General features: G+C 39.4%; 2 protein-coding genes and 1 long non-coding RNA gene across 5 annotated transcripts in view; 1 reads left to right on the forward strand and 2 right to left on the reverse strand.

The window, feature by feature from the left end:
* Positions 1 to 123: 123 nt before the first annotated feature.
* LOC132119463 (protein phosphatase 1 regulatory subunit 15B-like) lies at positions 124 to 5,379 on the reverse strand. Of its 3 annotated transcripts, none has more exons than XR_009426158.1 (3): positions 2,741 to 5,379; positions 327 to 596; positions 124 to 282 (listed from the first exon to the last, which is right to left on the reverse strand). XR_009426158.1 is itself a non-coding variant. In XM_059529463.1 (3 exons), the coding sequence occupies exons 2-3, from the start codon at positions 4,511 to 4,513 to the stop codon at positions 405 to 407; spliced, it is 1,965 nt and encodes a 654-aa protein (XP_059385446.1). In that variant the 5' UTR covers positions 4,514 to 4,517; positions 4,598 to 5,379; the 3' UTR covers positions 124 to 404. The 3 variants fall into 3 exon arrangements, 2 of the variants coding, with proteins under 2 accessions (XP_059385446.1, XP_059385445.1); XM_059529463.1 differs by having other exon boundaries at positions 124 to 596; positions 2,741 to 4,517; positions 4,598 to 5,379; XM_059529462.1 differs by having other exon boundaries at positions 124 to 596.
* Positions 5,380 to 8,115: 2,736 nt separating this feature from the next.
* The window catches only part of LOC132119464 (phosphatidylinositol 4-phosphate 3-kinase C2 domain-containing subunit beta-like), a 36,539-nt gene continuing 31,105 nt past the window's right edge, over positions 8,116 to 13,549 (reverse strand). The window contains exons 22-33 of the mRNA XM_059529465.1: positions 13,379 to 13,508; positions 13,026 to 13,162; positions 12,610 to 12,779; positions 12,237 to 12,393; positions 11,954 to 12,063; positions 11,525 to 11,726; positions 11,315 to 11,439; positions 10,559 to 10,676; positions 10,049 to 10,145; positions 9,334 to 9,440; positions 9,111 to 9,239; positions 8,116 to 8,833 (exon numbers count right to left, since the gene is read on the reverse strand). Of these exons, the coding sequence (XP_059385448.1) occupies positions 8,642 to 8,833; positions 9,111 to 9,239; positions 9,334 to 9,440; positions 10,049 to 10,145; positions 10,559 to 10,676; positions 11,315 to 11,439; positions 11,525 to 11,726; positions 11,954 to 12,063; positions 12,237 to 12,393; positions 12,610 to 12,779; positions 13,026 to 13,162; positions 13,379 to 13,508 (1,674 nt within the window). The 3' untranslated portion in view covers positions 8,116 to 8,641. The remainder of the gene's footprint in view (positions 8,834 to 9,110; positions 9,240 to 9,333; positions 9,441 to 10,048; positions 10,146 to 10,558; positions 10,677 to 11,314; positions 11,440 to 11,524; positions 11,727 to 11,953; positions 12,064 to 12,236; positions 12,394 to 12,609; positions 12,780 to 13,025; positions 13,163 to 13,378; positions 13,509 to 13,549) is intronic.
* Positions 10,955 to 12,027, forward strand: LOC132119465 (uncharacterized). The gene is made up of 2 exons (XR_009426159.1): positions 10,955 to 11,213; positions 11,300 to 12,027. It is a non-coding gene; the product is annotated as an uncharacterized LOC132119465 (long non-coding RNA).

Below are 13,549 nucleotides of genomic sequence, written 5' to 3' on the forward strand. Positions count from 1 at the left end.
GTTAATGCACTTCTGTGTACATCTCTAAACCAAACCTAATAAATCATTAAATCAACCTTCCAACAGGCATGAAGAAAAACATTTGCTTGATCAAAAAATTAAGAAAAAACAATAGTTATTTTGTAACGTTTAGATGTTTGAGTGGGAATTCCGTGATTAAACTGACACGACATGTAGTTCCTCTTTAAAATGAAACTATTGTATTGAGGACTAGAAAGGACAGCGTGACTTGTGGCAAAGAAAAACCAAAACAAAATGCATATGTCTGGAATCCACACGACACTCAGCACAAAACAGTTCAGCAGGTGTCCCTCCCTGGCAGGAACCATCGAGCTCCTTGGATTTGTGACTTGTGAGCCCTTTGAACATTTAACTTACTGTCAAACAACAAGCAAGGCTTTTAATTAGCTAGTATTGTGTAGTCTTTGAAAAATGTCCAGACGGAAAGTTGGAGAAAGGCAGTAGCTGATAGTCTCTTCAACTTCCTGAACACGGCGCTGAAAACGACAGCGGTCCCTGGCGATTTCCTCCCAGGGTCCACGACGGTCCTCATCACTGCTGGCATAGAACTCCTCGACCTCCTCTACAAACGTCACCTGTGAAAGGAATGTTTTAATAAAGTTTCATCTACTGTTCAAGTTATTACATATTATACATATACTTACATATTATATGGGCTGTACATTATGCGTTATTAAAAACTAGTGACCAATGAATATTCTCTGCATTCTTAAATCAAAAAGGCCCTGTCAACTTCAGAATATAAATTCTACAAATTAATATCCTTGCTTTACAATGGATTTCTCCTCCCTTTTCAAGACTTACCCTTTTACTGTTGCTAAGTAACATGTGATTTCCCATAAACGGTTGATTTATAATGTGTGAGTATATGATTGTTCATAACGCATGTGAGTGGTTGGGAGTGCCATCACTCCAGATCAAATCTAATGACTATGACTAGTGTGATGCTAGAGTCATGAAATGTTATAAAATTATAATGAGTAATGGGCAGAGCACGAACTCAGTCTCCCTGGAGACAGCAAAATGGAACCATTGCATCAGATCATCACAAGCAGGAAAAAAAAAAAAAGTAGCAAATGATGTTGCATGGCTTTACATCATTTTCTCAAGCTGGCCTATACTGCCATATTGTCGAAGACTGAAAATACGGCAGAAGGGCAGCGAGAAAGAAGATTAGCTGTTGCTAGCAGTCATCGCATAGAATAAAAGATTATCATCATCCATATAAACACACTATTATTGGATTGATGAAGAGAAGACCGAAGGCCATTCACCATTATTCCAAATACATGAAAGGCACAATTTATTTTGTATATTCTCTTACAGTATTTTTATTTTACTATTATTCAGTATCCTTTCTTATCAACACTACAATTAGATGGAATTCATAAATATAGTTATGCAACAGGTGTCAAGAAATAACAATGGGCAACATTTTCTACAAAATGTATTCATCTAGAATAATGTTAATGTATTAATCTTCACTGTTAATTCATGTTAACCAATTAGAAATGTAACAAATGTATCACGTTATGTAAAGTATCATTCAAAAGTTTGCAATCTGTACTATTTTTTTGAAAGACGTCTTTTATGTTCACCCAGGCTGCATTTATTTGATCAGAAATAAAAAAGTAAAATCAGTAAAAGCAAAATATTACAGCATTTTAAAATAATTGTTTTCCACTTTAAAAGTAATTTATTGCTATGATGTCAAAGCTGAATTTTCAGCAGCCATTACTCCAGTCTTCAGTGTCACATGACTTAGGAAATCATTCTAATACGCTGATTTAATGCTCAAGAAACTTTATTTTAAATTAAATTTATGCATTTAGCAGATGCTTTTATCCAAAGTGACTTACATTGCATTCAGGCTAACAATTTTCTCCTAACATTTTAACAATTTTCTCCTAACATTACCTAACGTTACCTAATTTTTATTTTTTTAATCAAATGTTGAAAACAGTTGCTTAATATTTTATGAAAACCATGATTAAAAAAAATCCAGGACTTTTACTTTTTAAAGAAAAAACAACAACAGCATTTTGGCTGAGATAGAAATCTTCTATAAATTACAAATGTTTTTACTGTCTATCAGTTTAATGAATAGAACTATTAATTTCTTAAATAAGACCCCAAGATTGTGAATAACAGTTTATGCAGAAAACAACATTAACCTAGATTAATAAATGATTTAAATATTTGCTTTTAATATTTTAGTTCATGTTACCTAATTGGATCATATTTTAAAAAGTGTTACAACTTTTTTTTATAGCTACTATTATTTCATTCCCTTGTGCTGCTGCTGCAAACACCTCAATTTCCTCCAAGGGGGTCAATAAAGTCTTATCTAAAACAACCATGTTAGATATTAAAAAGAGCATGTTGGCAGTTTAAAAAAAATTACTTTCCTAAGGAAATTGCTGGCCCAGTCCCTTAATAAATTAACTTAACCAAGATTTGTTTAAGCGTGTGCAATGATTTAAAATTTTGGTGAACTTAAAGTGGACATAACTGCAACAAAACTAGACTTCTAATCACAACTGCTTGAATAAAAGCAGGAGTAATGGTCTCCATCTGATTCCTTCTGCCATCCCAGACATAATAAGGTGCTCTTAAGTCAACCACATCATGTAAGCAAACACAATGTCCAGAAAGATAATGTAAGTACTTTCAAACTGAAATGTGATAATTCATTAATTAAAGTCTATTTTACACAAACCTTCTTCAGCTGAATGGCTATGGCACTGCTTGAGCATGGCACAGGCGAAATCTCTGAGAATCCACTGTCCAGCCTCTCCTCAGCCTCCTCTCTCTTGTAGCGTGGGGTTCCAGGCACTTTCTCCTTCCGGCATCCTTTGGAGGTTTTCCAAGTCTGTATGGGAGCCTGGAAGTTGAAAGGGCTGTAGGGATCTGATGAGCAGCTAAAAGAATTCCACAACCTCAGATTCTCTTCCTCATCCATCTCGCAGGCATCTTCGCTGGACTCATTCTCAGAGAGTGAGGGCGACGATGGAGGCGGCGAAAGCTTGGAGGACATATGCACTGGCGGAGACTCTGAGACCGAAGAGTCTGTAAACACAGGGCTTGGCTTGGCTGCAGTCCTTATGGGAGCTGTGAAGTTCCTCGGGTTATAAGGATCCCCGTTTTGGCACAGAGAATTCCACAGCCTCTCGGTCTCAGAGTCCCCCTCCTCTCCATCCGAATCTTCCTCGGATTCATCATCGCTGTCATCTAGGTCCTCTGAGAAGTTGGACGAGCCTTCACTGTCAAAGCCATCATCATCATTACTGTCCCAATTGCCATCATCCTCCGACTCGGATTCGCCGCTGCAAGGGCTACCCATGATGTAAGCAATGTCCTTGTTTTGACATTGAGAAGTGGCCAAAAAGGGCACATTTTCAGCAGCCGGAACCGTTTCTGCTATCTTTTCAATGTCCTCTTCCTCTCTTTCCTTAATTTCTTCCTCACAATTGACAGGTTCACTATTAAACTCGCTCACTGTAGTGTTAGTATGAGATGAGCCGTCCTCGGAGGCACCAGGGCTGGCCGTTTCTGACACCTCCTGTTCCTCGGAGAGCAGCTTCATTTGAAGCTTACTATTTGAGTGTTCTTCCTCCAAGCTGGAGTAGCCATTATCTTGATCTGGAGTCAGAATTGCCACCTCATTGTAGGCTCTACTACAAACTAGCAGTTGCTGCTCTACATCTAGTGGAAGCTTGTATGAGTTTGGGAGGGATTTTGATTTGGATAGGCATGCATTGTGGGTCAGCTCTTTGGAGCACAAGGGTCCAGCGCTTTCGTTGTGCATTGATGGCACATCATCGCTGCAGACACACAATTCAGTCGTCACAGTAAAGGTCGCGCGCGAGCGGCTTTGACAATTGCCGACACTGTGATGTTCTCCACAATGCTGCCAGCTCGTATCAGTCTCTTTTCTGCTTTGTGCTTCGTTTAGCAGCCAGTTTGGAGGTCTGTCATCGGCCTCCCAAAACCCACCCCACCACCAGCTGTTAGTGGTTCGCACGGACAGCGTATCCGGGCCCAAATCGCATCCGCTTTCCGGTTTGGCGCGTTCACCGCCCGCGCGCCTTTTTTCCAGCTTGTTCTGCAACACCTGGCTGATAAAGTTTCTCGCCGTTGCGAGGTATCCGGCCGACGCTTGCTTTTGAAGACTGAAATATTTCTGGGAAGCGCTCTGAATTCCCAGCTCACTCAACGAATCGCGCGTGAACCAGTTAGGAGCCCCCGGGCCTCTGGAGGACGCGCCCGGTGCGGGTTCGTGCTGGCACTGGAGATATGCAACATTTAGAGGGGCCAGAGAGTTCCCGATATCTAGATTTGGTTTCATTTCAAAAGCTGTTTGCATTCTTGCGGGGAAATACCTCTGCAGGAGAGCCCACGCAGGCCTGGAAACTACCGAGAACACGTTTATCCACGAGCTGTCAGCGCGGGATCGCGTGTCCCCTTGAGAAAAGTGTCCATGTGTGCTCATACTTCTGAAAAATATGAAATGCGTTGAACTACATAAACTAAACGAAAAACAGAATAAGCTATTAACTAACGTTAGGTAACTTACTTGCTTTATAAGCGGCTGCACGTTGTTTAGACTTCATTTGCATAAAAGTGCTCGAGTTTAGAATGTTAGATTTAAATGTCTCTGAATGTCACTAATATACAGAACAGTTTTAGATGGCCTTATAAGGCTTAGCTGGCTAACGCAGCTAGTAAGTTACCAAGCTTAATGTATGGCTAAATGTTAGCTACGAAAAACATAAAACGCTCCGTTTCTCATTCCTTTCAGCCTTTGATACCATCCATAAGTACAGATAAATATTCTCCGGGGGAAATTAAAGTGTCCATGTCGTTTAGGCTGCGTTGAGTCCAACCCGGCTCGCGTAAATAGCTTCAGCGTCCATATTGACCGCGGTGTTAACGCCAACTGTGCTGTCCTGAAGAAAATAACACCACTTATTTCTGTTTGAAGCAGTTGTTGAAACAGCAGAAGGAAAGGAAAGGCATGTTGAGGTGGTATAAGAGTGAGATAGGCTGGTATACTCCAAATGAAAACTTGAAACAAAAGCCATCTTGACGTCTGAAGGGAAGCGAGCGTCGGTTATTCAACTGTTAGTCTAGTCACCGCAATCGAGCCCAGCTGCCGCGTTTTCGGAAGAAAATACTATAACGTTAAGTTGTAGGAGAAGAAACGGCTGTATCATCAAAATCGAGTCAAATTGGTCTCCTTAGATCTATGGGAAAAACGGGTTTACTTTTAATTAGTTTTAAATAGAAATACTTGGTCTCCAGACTCGTTGACGTCGCCGTTTCCCTCGCTAGCCGCGGAGCTAAAGAGAGATTTCATCAGAAAAGCTGTGAGGGAGCGTCTCTAAATTTCAGTAGCGCTCACGCCCTGTAAGGAACCGTGGTAAAATTCCGATCTCACGTGGTACTTTGAATCATGTGTTATATAAGTTGTTTTGTGCTTGTCACGCAGTGTCCAGTCAACACATACATAAATCCCTCAAGATCTTCTAAACCTTTAATGCAACTCTCTGTTTGAGCATTCTTCTAGTCGTTTTGACTAAGTTCTAGTCTAAGTCCAGTAAGACTTTCAGCTTGTATTTGACAGATCCATTCGTGCCTTGGTGCAAAGCCTTATTTGGAGAAACTGCCTGTACAGAATCCCTTAGGCACAATCTTAATGCTTCATGAGGAACTGACTGTGCATGCTATTTGAAAAAGCATTTTTTTTTAGATAGAATGCAATTTCTTCCCCTCTTGCGGCCGTACCCAGACACAGAAGCCTTTATTCAAGCAATATTACAAGAGCAAGAGTTTTCTCTGTTTCTGGCTCTCTGGTAAGAGAAGGAAACTTAATAAAGGCTAACTGCAACAGTTTATCTCAATTTATTTCACAATTCTGGATTTTTTTCTCGCTTTTGTAATTGCATGTTGCAAGATACAAAATTGTGATTTTCATTTTTTCAGAATTGCAGGTTTATGCATAAAAATAAATAAAAACAAATAATAAATTGTGACATTTTATTTTGTTTTAACATTCACAATTATCTTTTAATTCCATGGTGAAAATAAAACTTCCATTAGAAACCCTTCTCCGAGCAACCATGGATAACCACAAATTTAACTTGCTCTCAGTGGAATGTTTTAATTTGATACATTTACATGGATGAATGAGACATTAATGTCACCATAATTCTCTAGAGGAGTATCAGAACAATGAGTAATGTGAAAGAACATGAACAGTTCAGACAGCCAATTAAAGCCTTTATTATAAAGCCCAGTCTGATGTAATTCTTACTTCAGTGTGATGACAGCCAAAACAAGGTGTACAGTAAACAAGTACAAGTGGATTGATGACAAGGTGTACAGTAAACAAGCTAAAACACAGCTACGTTTTTATGAGCTTGCTTGTTTTGTTTTTTTGTTCGTTTTTTGTTACAAGTCAGAATTGTCAAGGAGGCAGCCTTCCACAATAGAAAGTCAATGGAGAGGGTTGGTTTTTAGATTATGACACATGCTCTGTCTCTATACAGGACTAGTGTTTTGCTCAAGTTTCATCATTTGGCATTGATCATTGCACCATCCTTGTAGAAGTGTATGTGGTCCAATAAAGAAAAAACTGGTAGAAAACAAAACAAAAAGTGTCAAGTCAGTTTCCCTGTGCATTTATTAAGTGCAAATAAAGTTTGAAAACATGGTGTGAAATAAGAAATGCATTAAACCTTCAGTCTAGAAATGAATAAAATGACAAAGCCCATTTATAATCCATAAATCACATCAAAATTATATTCTTAGCATTTAAAGTATGCCAACCCTATTGACTTTACTCACATCCTCTTTTATTTATTAAAATAAGAAACACAGACGTTATAAAAGTACTATACCTTTAAATCCAAACTCTTCCTGCATACACACACACAAAAATATATATTTTTTTTCCTAAAACACTCATTTTTTCATTTTGGGTTGGCATGCAATCATACAATCATTTCCCATTAGCTTAAACGTCACACAATAGTGCCCTTTGGAGAGAAAATATACACATACACAACCATTTGTCATTTGAAAGAAAGTTCAAGACTTAGGAAAATGTACTTCATATCTGAAATGGAGCTGGTTAGTCTGGTTAGAAAAAGCTACAGAACAGGGCCTGCTTTGACCTGGATAATCATACTTAAGTATGCTTAAGGCTACTGGACTGTTAGAGCACCTCGGCATACAGGGTTGCACTTTTGACTTGTAGGTTATTTTTGTAACACACACATTAATGCCACTTGGTTAAATCAGAATTTTATGCAAATAAGATCAAATATAATTTAATGAAATTTCCAATTACTTAATTTCCCTTATAAACTTTATGAGCTTAAAATCAAACTGAGTGCAAAGTAAAGCAAATGCAAAAGCAAAATCTTTAAGCATAAGTAAAAAAAAATCCTGTGGTATATTTTGCATTTCATTTACATGCAGTTTTACATACTGTACAAATGTGGAATGGAAATGGACCTAACTACAGTCCAAAGCATTAATTTCACTCCCACTTTGACACACACACACACACAAAATTAACCAATAAAACTTGGAAAAATGTGAGATCAATATACTTGACAAACAAATGCAAAAATGCAATATTTATCCAGTAGCAAATATCCGAAATTTCCTTGTGTATGTTATGCTTATATAAACAAGGCAAAACCACTGACCCTGAAGTCAAGTCCCTTCAAAAGCCTTTTCTGCACATGGAAAGTTTGGAAAGAAATCTTAGAGGTTTATGCAACGAAATTCATATTCCTGGTCTGTCTCCTTCGTTCAATATACTGTACATGCAATTCCTTTTTTTTATCAACCCAATTATTTTACATGATCAAAAATCTACATTCACTCTGTACTGTTTGTGTCACTTCGTGCAGTGGTTATATGGAGCAAGTTAATTCCACAATTTCAAGCCAAAGACTATCAAGTGTTCATCCCTTTATCATGATCAGGTAAATGCCACAGGCAATATGAAATACCCAACTTTACAGTACAAAGGCGTTCCTCACTATTAATTCCTAGGTAAATGTCACCAAAATCTGATACAAAGAGACAAATCTAATGTCACAGGACACAACATAGCTCAAAATTGAGCCATAATAGAGAAACATCTTAAAAAGAAAATAACTTACATTTCCATTAGCATCCTCTAAAAGACAAACCATTCAGGGGCTTTAAGGTTTTATGTACAGCAATTTCCCAGAAAATCTCCCCAAAAATATGGCGCATGGAAGTAATTTCATCTTTAAATATTCTGTCTGCTAAACCTTGTTTCACCAAATGGTTTTTGTCCGATATTGTCACCAAGAACCACTTTTATAAATCCAAGGTCTGGTTCACATGGTGCATGGTACCCCACCAGAACAGAACCAAGTGATGACACTCCATCACCGACTCTACACGTCTCCTGGGTGGAAGAATCAACAAACACAAACCCCCACTGGGGGAAACAGCCTTCTGAGCAGCTGGGCATCTCCAACTCCCAACCCATAAGCAAAGACAGACACAAACACATGCACACAGAATGGACTCATGGGAAATCCTTCACTTCCGATGGGCATCCTCACAAGTGTTAGCGGTTTATGTCAGAGCCTCTAGTGCCAAGCTGGTGCCAGCCAACCCAGCGATGGCCCGGGGTGAGGTCTTTCAGTTGAATAATGGTTTCACCCAGCAGGGTATTCTCCCAGAATGCACCCTCACTCAGTACTCGCAGGTGAATGGTTCTTTGCTGCAAATCACCACGTGGAATCTTGTCATACACCAGCTGCAAAGAGAAAAGTGAGGTCACTCAAGAAGAAGAATCGTGCCTGTCTGTTTTTTTTTTTTCACCAAACCAAGATCAAACTTTGATTTGAAGCAAAAAAACAAACAAACATGGCTCTAATGAGGGATAAAACTAGAATCCCATGTGACAAACAAATAATAATAATAATAATAAAAAAAAAAAAATAATAATGAAAATGAAAATTATTTTAATTTAAAATTATTTTATTTAAAATTATTTTGATAGATCTTTATTATTGGAGCCTGACTTTTCTCACCATCTCATTGTAAGTGGGGTTGCGTGTTCGCCGGGCTGCCTTGGTCTTCCTCTTGCTAGTTTTCTGAGGGTCTGGGAGGAGGTACAATTTGACGTATGGATCAGGATCTGTTCCGTCCTGCAAGGGTTGCTGAAGAAAGTTCCACAACACACTGGTGAGCACCAACTCGACATTTTTTGTTCGCATTATGAGCATATGCATTTGAGTAATATCAGACCCTCACCAAGCCTCTGATGTGCATCACCATAATGAAAAGTTTGTCACTCTTGTACAGAACCGAGAGCTTCACTTCACCTGCCACTGTACCGGGCACAGGAGCCCAGGACACATCTGGAGAAGAAAAGGAGCTGGATTTAGTGTGGACAGGCGTGTGTTAGCTTCTGGCTTGCATGGTACACTAAAGGTGAATTAAGTAAATAACTTAATTGGATTTCCAGAGCTCAGTCTGACAGGACATGAACCTGTTAAACAGAGACCTTTATCACAAATCAGATAGCGTGGCCTGTGACAGAGGCAGCAGTTGCCACAAAGCAGCATTTCCTCATCATGACTTTTAATATTTAACTAGTTGTGATAGGGAACTATGGATTCGTTTCTATAAATACTTTTTTTTTTTGGACCCCAGTTATAAAACCCCTGTACAAACTCGTGTCACAGTGCATTGGGCTAATGTGTGATTGTAGGCACATTATACTTGTAGTTTATACATTATACGTTATACTAGTCCCAAGTACTGGGTGTTACTTTGTCACAGACAAGGTCACATGGACTGCAGCTGATTGGCCCATAGACAATGTCTTTACACTAACTCATGATGATGTGAGGGCAGGCTGAACTGCATGACCTTTGAATCCATCGCATACAAAAGCATGTGTAAGTAGAGTGATTCAAAAGAAGTGTACGTGTGTGTCTAAGACAAATAAGGAAATGAAGAATACCTGCTGGTTTGTTATGGAGTGCATTAACAACAGTTCCTACACTTCCTGCCCGCTCGTCTCTTGGTAGAGGGTGAAAGAATGTGTAGATCAGATCACACTGAAAGAGGAGAGGGTAACATTAACTCAGAAACAGAGACTAAAATAAGCAGATGTACTGTCACAGTAATAGTATGGATGCCATGTGATCTGGTTGCATTCTTAAGATGTACAGTATAGAACAGAAAAAGTGAAAGCATTCAGGGTTTGGCAGCTGGTAGAGCCAGCTCTGCATCAATACAGATCCAGCCCTGTGGGTGGACTGTTTACAGACAACATGTGTCCGCTTTCATAGAACACAGACAGATTCCGAGAAACATGCCAGACAAACTGAAACTACTCGTATTACTGTAAGCTGTACACATTCTATTGACTATTATAATTATTCCAAAAATAAAATAATGGCGGTGTTGTTACCGAATGTAAGCTTGCATTTCATATTATAAAAAGTTAACTTTTATTTTCAAAGGTTACCTGTGCCACCTCTTGAGTAGCATGGATCAAATGCCAAACATATCCATTTAGCTCCTCTTTCCTCCTGTCTGCAAGGGCCTCTCCTCGAGAGCGACCAATCACAAAGCGGCTGGGGAAGCTGTGGGAACATTACATCGAGAGGGGTGTGTAATTACAAACATACTGTACTTGAGGTTTATGTATTGCCACTCAGCCATTACTAAAAAAACACCCCTAATGGGTGATCAGGGTCCTGTAGGGCCTTATTTTGAAATGATAGTACACTGAAATTAACAGTACTGAGAAGAAATCTACAATGACCAGCTTTCATTATTTATCTTTCACTGATTTCAGACTAAATATACCCACTGATAACAGAAACCTGCAGTAACTTCCACTAGTTTTTAAATAATTTAAGGGGATCATCACGCTCAAGCAAATGAATTTCTTTCTTCTGTTCAACACAAAATAAGATTTTGAAGAATGTGGGTAACCAAACAGTTTCTGTTCCCATCGTCTTCTAAAGAATTTTTGATTGAGTTTATTTATTTTTTGTTCTATGCTATGATGAACGTCAATGGGAACAGCAACTGTTTGGCTACCCACATTCTTCAAAATATCTTGCTTTTCTTTCAACAGAAGAAATAAATGCATAGATATTTGGAATAACTTGAAGGTTGACAATGACAATTTCCATGTTTGGGTGTATGATGTTTTGTGTGTTCAGGGAGCTTTTGATTTCATATTTCCTCTTTCTATCAGGTTTTAACATTGTACCTGGGTAGTTTTGATGAAGGGAAGATGAGCTGCAGTTTACTGTGAAGTTCATAGAACTCTTCAAATGACCTCTGGACTAAAGTTGACCCATGTTGACCTTCCCGCTCCACTTTCACAACATAAGACTGCATGAAGGGAAAAAAATTATTTAAACTGAGATGCATGTAATTGCATTAAAAGTGCATTTTACCCCAAATCCAATCAACTTACATAGCCTTTGCTTGGAGTATAGGTTTTGATATGTTTGCAGACGAATAGGCTGCGAATGACACCATCACTCTTTAAAGTGTAGACACGGGGAGCAAATGACAGAACGGGACGCTCCTCAGAGGATGCAAATTTCATTTGGGCCAGGTTATGGATAAAGAAATTGAGCTTAGTAGCCACACTGCCAAGACTGGACTCGATTAGCCTAGAACAATGGATAAGAATTAGATGAAGGCCAGAAGACAGATGGATTCAAAGGACAACGGCAATAACATAAGTGGTCAATAAGGTGTGCAGACATGGTTATTAGGCAATTGCTAGGATGCTCTGAGTGGTTGCGAGGTCATCGCTAAAGTGTTCCAGCTGATTGTTAGGTGCTTGTTATCTGGCACCCAGGACACAACTCAAGGAGCAAAGTCTCCAAGTTCTCACCTGGTGAAGTGCATGGTGGCATCTGCTTCTGATTCATGTGGTCTCAGAGCATCATAAACATATTTTAGATCATCCACATCAGACAACTCTGGTATCCCACTGGAGAGCATCTGCACACAAGGGTTACAATTTTAGAGCTGAAGGACACGATGCAATTCAAATGAGCATTCAAATAACAGGCAAACAATAAAGCAAGCCAGGGAACATTACTTAACCTCAACTCTGTGGATACATCCAAAAAGTAAAAACTAAGAGAAGTATCTGGTGTTATCTGGGAACTCACCAGCCCAAGCAGGTTGAGAAAAAGATGTGCATGTTTCCTAATCAGATTGTAGGCTTCACAACACAAGTCCACAAAATCATGGAAACGGCTGGATGGCTTGTCACCTCCATTGATGACATACGCCATGTCTGACGTAAACACAAAAGGAGCCCGGTCCCTGTAAAAAAACAAAAAAAAAAACAAGATGGATTTAAAGCTGTGATAACATTTCCTATCAACAGCTCAGATCTGGTTTAGCTCAAAAACATTCCTCTGTTCCTTTGTGGACTGGACAGCAATGTTTAACAGAGGTTGTTGTGGGTTGTCTACATTGTTCTGAGAGACAGTAGTTGCAGTGATCAAAATCTGGGGCATGTGCTTTTTGTGTACCTACCGTTTGATGCTGCCAAACATCTGTGCATGCCCCAGAAACTTGCCGAAGTCGATGTGAAACATGTGTCCGCTGGTCTTAAGCATGATGTTGTCATTGTGGCGGTCGCAGATTCCTAGAATGTATGTGGCCACACAACAACCAGCACACGAATAGATGAAGTTTTCCACTGCCTGTGAAAAAAAAAACATCAAATCCACAGAATCAGTTTATAACTAACCACTCTGAGGCAGCAAAGGTATTAACCACCAAATCTGAAAATGCATTTTCATATTATTAGGACATGCTAAATAAACATGATGCAATCCAGTGCAACTTAAGCAGCCATGGATCGTGTCACGGCAAAAGACAGTTTGCACATACATATTAGTTTAGCAAATGCAAATGTAGTACGATGCTCCTACGGAGCACAGCTTTACCTTTTCATACTCATCCTCAGTAGGGTTGTGTTTCTGCAGCCAATCTGCCAAAGGCCGGTCTTTGAAAGAACCAGTGACTCCATGCTCAACCTGGATCTTCCTCAGGGTTTCTGCATTGGGAATCATCTCTACCATGCCTAGACAAGGGCATATAATTTTATAAAATATAAAATATAAAATTACTTCAGTTCACATCCTTAAAAAATCCCATTGTGTACAAATTAACACAGTTTAGATATTATCTACAATGTGGGGTATACATGTTAGGTAGGAAATGACCCCAAAAAAATGAATTCTAGGATGGTAAATACTGTAGTTAACAGAAGTCTTGACTTTGGAGGATGGGTGTTTACCTTTGCCTCGTCCTGTAGAGAAGCAGCGGAAGATGACCATCCTCATATCAAGTCCCTCCTGGATCCAGATCTTATTCATGATCCGAATGATCTGCAGCGTCAGCATGTCCTGCCGCAGGTCATCTCCAGCCTGAGCGAGAAAACACACGAGCATAAACGACCATCTGAAAA

Source organism: Carassius carassius, chromosome 38 (assembly GCF_963082965.1).
Source record: "Carassius carassius chromosome 38, fCarCar2.1, whole genome shotgun sequence".
NCBI lineage: Eukaryota > Metazoa > Chordata > Actinopteri > Cypriniformes > Cyprinidae > Carassius > Carassius carassius.